This window comes from Suricata suricatta, chromosome 2 (genome assembly GCF_006229205.1).
Source record: "Suricata suricatta isolate VVHF042 chromosome 2, meerkat_22Aug2017_6uvM2_HiC, whole genome shotgun sequence".
Lineage (NCBI taxonomy): Eukaryota > Metazoa > Chordata > Mammalia > Carnivora > Herpestidae > Suricata > Suricata suricatta.
The window spans coordinates 185,879,493-185,887,136 of NC_043701.1; the positions used below are offsets into that span (position 1 = coordinate 185,879,493).

The 7,644-nt window shown below is 63.4% G+C and overlaps 1 protein-coding gene across 3 annotated transcripts in view; it reads left to right on the plus strand.

Moving 5' to 3' along the window:
* INPP5A (inositol polyphosphate-5-phosphatase A) overlaps positions 1-7,644 on the plus strand; it is a 157,672-nt gene that overhangs the window by 63,500 nt on the left and 86,528 nt on the right. For all 3 annotated transcript variants that reach the window (XM_029932810.1, XM_029932811.1, XM_029932812.1), the window contains exon 4: positions 1,637-1,724. In XM_029932810.1, coding sequence (XP_029788670.1) covers positions 1,637-1,724 — 88 coding nt within the window. The remainder of the gene's footprint in view (positions 1-1,636; positions 1,725-7,644) is intronic.

Below are 7,644 nucleotides of genomic sequence, written 5' to 3' on the forward strand. Positions count from 1 at the left end.
TTTGCTTTGAACTTCCTTTTATAGAGATGAGAAGGAGAAGGTGTCCTTGGTTTGGCCCACTCTGTCCCCGGTGTCCAGTGCTCTCGCTCTCACGAAGCCTCAGTTTCTGTCCGGTACCATCTCCCTGCAGCCTGGGAGCTTCTGTGACATTCATCTTAACACGAGTCACTGGTGACGAATTCTCTCCGCTCTTGTTGGTGTGAGGAGAATCTTTGTCTTCGGTTTTGAAAGATCCTCTTGTTGCAGCCTGGACTGCAGCTCGCCCGCGTTTCTCTGTTAGCACTTAAAGGACATCATCGCCTTGTCCTCTGTGTGCTGTTGTTTAGGACGGGCTGTAGCCATTGTCCTCATCTTAATTTTCTGTGTATAATGTGTCTTTTCCCCCTGACTGCGGCGTTGTGTCTTCCCGGATGGTCTGCAGCGACTTGATGATGTTGTTTTAGTTTGATTACCCTCGTGTTTGGGCTTTTCCAGTGGGCTTGTAATTCTGATCGTGTTTGGAGAGTGCGTTCACCACTTCCTTCTCCTGGGCTCTGACGCGGGTCTCCTGGGGCCCGGCCGCCTGTCCCCACCCCGGGCCCCTCGCTCCTTCAGCTCCTTTTCCTCCAACGCTTTCCAGGCTTTGTTTCAATTTGGGTCATGTCTGTTGGGGGTCTTGTAGTCACCGATCTCTTATTTACTTGTTTTCTTAGGTTTTAACCTGCTGTTAGGTCCCTCCAGTGAGCTCTGTTTTTGGTTGAGAAGTTTAATTTGTGGTTTTAGTGTTTGCTCTTTGTCATATTTGTGTTTTCCTTGAAGTCTTTGATCGCTTTGCCGGTACTGCACGGGCTGTTTTCAGCGGACTCCTGTCCTTCCAGGTCTGGCTCTGCTGGCTGCTTCTCTGCGGGTGTGGGTGTATTTTGCTACTTCTCTGCACAGCAAGTTAATTTCTGGCAGACGCCAGACGTCCTGACCTTGGTGTTTCCGCTGTGAACGTGGGGGAGGGGCATGCAGGAGGGGTTTGAGCCCTTCCAGCCGTATCCTCTTCCCTTCCTCCTTCCGGAACCCCCCCCCCCCAAACCCCGATGCTGGGTGGTCAGAGGGCTCCGTGCCCCCTTCCCTGCTGCCACAGAGCTGGTGGGAAGGTGGGGGTGAGCAGGGAGCCCCTCGCGTCCCGGCTCTGGAGCACAGCGCTCCCTTCCAGTCACACGTGCTGCGGTGACGCGTGGGCGCCTACCTAAGCCTTTTCTGGTTGTGAGATGAGGCGGTGAGAGACGACCAGGTCACCTAACGAGGCGTGTTCGCCTCCTTCCTGGCGGTCCGCTCCTCTCCCATGGGCGCACCTGCCAGGCTCCAAACACAGACAGCCAGGAGACCCGCCAGACTTCGGGGTCATGCCGCCCTGGCCAAGCGCCTAGTGTCCCGTGCCTCTTCTGTCCCGGAGGCCACTGGGTCCCGTGCCTCCGTCAGGTGTTGTGGGGGCCCCGCCTGTGCCTGTGCACGTGGGGTTTGGTTTCTGCTGCCCTTCCTTCCTCCTGCCGCCGCTGGGTGGTGTTTTGGGGTGATGTATGACACAGTGTCCAAGCCAGTAGTCTGGGTCTCGGAGGCTGCTTTTGGGGTGGCTTTTGTACTGAAGAGCTCCCCGTTTTCCTTCCAGAGAGCTGCTGTCGAGTGACGCGATGAAGGAGTACAACAGGGCCCGCGTCTACCTGGACGAGAACTTCAAATCCCAGGAGCACTTCACGGTACGTGCACTTCCGCCGCGTGGAGTCGGCCTGGGCGGGGCCTGCGGGATGGCGATTGCCATGGGGGGGCTCTTCACACAGGTGACGGATGAAACCCATCCCTGGATCTGCTCCGCAGAGCTCGGGGGATGGAGGCCAGTCCCTCCGTGAGCCCAGGCCACCCACCTCGTGGCCCGTCCTCCCCTGCGGGAGTCTGCGGTCCGGGCCAGCGGACGCCTGCAGACGGGGCCGCTGAGGTGCAGCTGTGGGGGGAAGGCGAGGCGAGGGCAGATGCCAGATGGGCTTTGCGTGATTGTGGTTGGTTCAGAGACCGAGGCTTCTCACTCCCCATCGCTGGGGGCCTCGCAGCTGCCCTGGTGGCCGAGCTGCCTCCACCTCTGTTCCCGGCATCCTTCACCTCCCATTTTTCATGTTGCTGGGAGCCTGGCATGCAGCAGGCACTCAGCCGTTGCGTGCTGGTGCTGTGGGCGGTGGGTGCCGGTGCGTTGTGCCTGCATGGGAAGCAGCGTGTGGAGATGGCCCTTTGGGCAGAAGGGCGTCTGACTGTCTCGGTCCTTTTTTTTTTTTTTTAGTTTTTTAATGTTTATTTTTGAAGGAGAGAGAAACAGAGTGTGAGCAGAAGAGGGACAGAGAGAGAGGGACAGAGGCAGACACAGAATCTGAAGCAGCTCCAGGCTCCGAGCTGTCAGCACAGAGCCTGACACGGGGCTCGAACCCACGAACCATGAGATCATGACCTGAGCGGAAGCCGGGCGCTTAACCGACTGAGCCGCCCAGGCGCCCCGGTCTCGGTCTTTAAGTTTGGGGCATCTGTGCCAGTTCGGCGGTGTCTTCCGTGGCTGACAGGGTCGCTGTCACGTGGCCGTGGGACCCCATGCGCCCCGCGCGTCTGCTGTGCCCGGGCAGGGCCCCCCCCCCCCGCCCTCCCTCCCCGGGCCAGAGGGCCGCGGGCTCGCAGCTCGCCCCGGACAGAACAACGCTCTCCTCTCGACCCGCACGCCTCCCTGCACCGGCACCCGGCTCCCTGCTTCTCCCTCGGGACGGGTTCTGATGGAGGCACAGCAGCTGGCACGGAAGCTGCCCTGCTTTGGGGTTGACGGCGGGCCGGGCACCGCGAGGGGACGGGACGGGCATTGCACCTGAAGCCCTAGCAGTAGGAAACGCGCCCAGTAAAGCACGGAAGGCATGCTGGAGAGTGTCCAGGGGTCCCGCCTGCGCGGAACTGGAGCCCAGCGTGGGCGGGAGCAGACGGGCGGAGAGCTGCAGACTGGCTGACGGCTTTCAGAATCTGACGAAGGTGCGGATGCGTAGACGCAGGCATAGCAAGGAGCATGCAGGGGGCAGGGCCCCTTGTGCAGACGAGGGCAGTACCGCGTGCAGTGCCTGAGTCCGGCGTCAGAACTTGCGCACGTGGACGTGACCGCTGGTGGCGCGGAGGGCAGGGCCGGGGCGGCAGGGCCTTGGGCGCCTCCTCTCGCCGGCCGGGGTGCGCTGGGCGGGACGCTGACGGAAGCGCAGGCGCAGAAGAGGCTCATTGCACACCGTGAGGCACGGCCACGGCTGTGCGGCGGGTGGACGGCAGCCGTGGGACTGAGGGGTGGCTGCCAGCTTACTTTATGTTTCCTCAAAAACGTCTTTCCGAATGGCGGTCAAGGAGACTTGGATGAGGACCGGCAGGCTCGCTGTGAGCTTTTCTGGAAGGTGCCGCGCAGCCCCCGGGGTTCGGGCCATCCATCCTCTGCGTGGCCTCTCCGAGGACTCTGCCTGTCCACGGGCTCTGGCCCCCGCCCTGGCCGCAGGGTCTCTGATCGTGTCCGTGAGGGATGCTCGCACATGCGTTCTCTGACCTCCGAGTAGTTAGAGGAGAAGTAAACAAACAGTGATCTGGAAACTTCTCAGACATTTGGAAATAAACAGCAAACTTGCAAATATCCCAGGAGCCAAAGAGAATTTCACAGAGCAAATTAGAAAATAGGTCCAGTGATGTAAAAGACATACTGAAACCTTCAGGGCCCGGGGCCGCGCAGCGCATGCGTCCGATCGGCCCGGCCTGGTCTGCAGGGGCCGCAGGACCGGGTGGGGTCAGGGGAGGGGCTGGGAGGCCTGGCCTGCCTGCAGCGGCTGTGGGCGCGTGGCGGCCAGTCCTGGGGCGTCTGCGCCGTGCCGTGGCCTGGCTTTCTCTCCGATGGGGCGGGGGGCTCCTCCCCTGCGGCCGCGGTCCTGCGTGAGGGGTTTTGGTGGCCCCCGGATGACTGGACGGCCGTGTTTGGTGGGTGGAGAATGGACGCTGGAGCTCGTCCCAGAGCTGGCGCCGAGGTCCGAGTGTGTGTCATCCTGCCTCGTGACCGTGCTGCTGCTGCTCGGCGATAAACTCCTGTCTGGCCCGGGAGCACCATGCCTTTGTGCCTGGCCGTCGCCCCCTTTGCGTGTCATGGGGGGAGCTGTCATTGCGGGGACCCTTGGACACCCTGGTCGAGGGGACCCTGCACCCCCAGGGTCCTGGGCAGGGCTGAGCTACACTGGCCAGCTGTGTGGCTACTGTCCCCCCCCCCCCCCAGCCTGGTGGCCTCTGCCTGTCAGATGAAGGAAAATTTAATTTTTGCAAGATTAATGGTATTGGAGCAATATTTTTAGCTGAGTGTGGTTCAAATAATAGGCCATTAATTGAAGAAGGAAATTGAAATGAATTTATCTTGTACATAAATGCTGTCATAGGTATTAATAGGGATCAGAAAATAGTGGCCTATTCCCAGAAAGAGGTTGAACCTGAAGCTGCACCTGGTGTATGAACATGACTGTGGGGGTTTGCTGTGCTCACTGAACTGTGGGGTGCCGTGGCCCTGGGGGTATCCTGGGCCTGAGGGGGTCTGAGCTTGGGGGTGCGGTAGGTCTGGGGGGCAGTGGGCCAGGGGGCGTGGGGCTGAGGGGCTGTAGCCTGCAGGAGGGACTGTGCCGGGAGGTGGGGCTCTGGCCTGTGGTGCGTCTGAGCTCGGGGGGCTGTGGCCTGAGTGGGGGCTCTGGCCTGGGGGACTCGGCCTGGGGGGCAAGGAGCTCTGGGCCTGGGGGTGGTCTCGGCCTGGGCGGCCCTGGGTGGGGGTCCTGCTGGTGGAGGCAGGAACCCACAAATGCTCCTGGTCACCAGGAGATGGCGCCAAAGCAGCGTTTGGTTCAGGAGACGCTCACAGGGCTTTTTTTGGACTTAAATCAACAGTGATTGTGTTAAGTTTTGTTTTGCTCCTAAGAATCATGCTGGAACCACTTACTGGTGAGGAGGCTTGTTTCTTCCCAGACCCCACTGGCTGCCGCGGCGTGGTGGCCTGGTCGCCGGCCGCGTCACCGCCTGCTTGTGCTTCCCTGCTAGCGGAGACCAGAGGTCGGCTTCTCTGTAGGCGCCATTGCGCCCTGTCCCGTTCACGGACCTCACGGGGACGTCTCTCAGGGCAGACTGAGGACCCTGGCCCAGGGGGTCGGCTCCGCGGCACGGCCACGTGTGGGCTGGACGGGTGGCCGGAGTGCGCAGCCGTGTCCGGTGCCCCCGGAGCCCTTAGGACCTTGCCCCCTGTGGCAGCATCCGGGAAGTGTGCCCGCTGCGATGTCATTTCTGGCTGCCCACCTCCCCGGCCCTGGCGTCGGCCGGACCATCCCAGGTGCCCAGTGAGCAGCCTCTGAGTCAGCAAGGGATGGGGGCCCTGGGGGCGGGAGAGCCAGGATTCGGCCGTGGATGACGTGGACGCCGCGTCCCTCCCGTGAGGGCCCAAGGCCCTGGGTGCGCCAGTGTGAAGACAGAGCGAGCTTGCTGGGGTCTGGACTTATTTACGACCGCGGATCGGGCACAGGTCATGGGGGTTTGGGCCTGGGGCCCCCGCATTTGGGAACTGGGAAGGCGAGGCGGCTCGTTCAGGGCACAGACAGGGCAGGGGGGCTGGGCTGTGCCGGAAGCCCCGAGGCCGCAAAGACCCCACGAGGACGGGCTCGCCCCCCAGGGGCCCAGGCCTCTGCCTGGCGACGCCCCAGAGCACCTGGCCGAACGTCCGGCCGTGCTTCCTCTGGGGAGGGTCCCCACGACGGGGCACCGGGCTCTTCGGCGCACCGTCAGGCTTTGGGCCGTCACGTCGCCGTGCAGTTCTGTGTTTGCCCCAGAGAACCGAGAGGTCCTAGAGTTAATCGCCAGCAGGTTCGAAGGCACTCTTGTCCCATTCCCGCCGCGTGGACAGAACACGCCAGGTGGGGACGGAAGGTGAACGTTGACGGTGCTGCAGCCACTGCCTCAGAGACCTGGGAGCAGTGGGACCGGACCCCTGGGCGGCGGCCGCGCTGCCCCTGCCCCCACGGCACCGTGTGTTGGGTGCGAGCGGGGACCCGACTGCTCGTCACGGGACGCTGCCGCATCAGGTGGAGAAGCCAGCGGCCACCTCCCGGCACCTGTGGCCGGTCCTCAGCGTCCGCAGCCCACGCCTCGTGGAACATTCACGGCATGGCCACACTGTCCCCGGGTCGTCCCTCCTCGTGGACAGAGACCCCGCAGTGCCCGTCTCGTGGGAGGAGGTGGCCGCCACCTTGCCGCGTCTTGCCGTCTGTGTGTCCTGCCTCCCCGCTGCACCCCCCTCCCCTCGGCTCCTGTGCCCCCCGGCCTTGGGCGACTATTGCCCTGTCACTTGCACGTCTGCCCTTTGCCAGCGCCCCTCCTCCCTGCCGAGGACAGTGCCCGCACACCCTCCGCGCATCACAGAGTTTGCGTGGAAGGGCTCGTGACACGTAAAAACGACCCACGGACCTTCTCAGTTACAGGCACGGGCTCCGAGGACGGGGGGGGCCCGGGACCCTCGGGTCTCCTTGCCCGCCGTGTGCGCCAGGGGGCCTCGCCCGTCCAGGGTCCAGGGGAGCAGGGTCCCAAGAGAACGCAGGGAGCTCGGAGGGACCTGAGATGGTGGGGTGGCCGCCAGTGTCCCCGTGCAGGGTGCGCCTGCATTCCCGAGCATCCTGAACCACCCCCAACGTGAAGCCTTCCAGGATTTGCCTCCTGGGAAACTCCCCCTGAAGTCACAGACACCACACAGTTGGTCACAGTTGACTTCACAGCGGCCCAGGGCGCGGCCACGCAGGCCTTGACACTGAGCAGGTGCCCGCCGTCGTTTCCAGGGTTTCCCTGTGCCTGTTGCTCAGGGGCCCGACCACACAGGAGTCTGTCTCATTCCGCGGGGGGACATAGGAAACGCATCACTTACCGCCCGGAAAGCCTGGACGTCGATGGGGGACGTGAAGGGCACGTCCTTCCTATACTCTGGCTTCGGAAATAGCTATATGAGGAAGAAATTGCAAATTTATTTTGGTGTAATTTCGTCTTGTTTCACTGCAGCAGTGGTGCGTCTCTTACTGCCCTGCCGCTCGTGCGGTGACGGGCAGGCCCTCCTTCCTGTTAATTCAGGGCTTCTGGGCTGGGGAAGGCCCCAGGAGGCCCGGCCAGAGGCCACCCGCCCTCCCCGCCCCGGCTGACCTGTGCGGAGGAGGAGGTGGAGGATGGAGGGGCGGCACCGGGCTCCCGAGGCGGGCACACAGGGGCAGGGGCCACTCTGAGAAGGAGCAGGCCGAGGCCGCGTTCCCCGGGGAGCCCTCTGCTTCTGGGACAGGTGCTCCTAGAACGTGAGGCTGCAGGTGAGCACACCTGTTCAGCGGCTTTTCTCTGGGTGGCGGCAGCTCGGTGGCAGACAGACCAAGGCCGTTTTCTTGGTGGGGAAGCTGGAGGCGATGGGCGCCCGGCCCCGGACCGCAAGGCCCGTGCTGGTCTGCACGCTGCAGGGCCCCGCGGACGGCCAGGCAGGGAGCCGCGAGCGTGCTGTCCCTCGTCCCCGGGCAGGTGCGGCAGGGACGTGGCCCCCGTGGTGCCCCCGTGGTGCCCCCGTGGTGTGGCCGTGGATGCCGC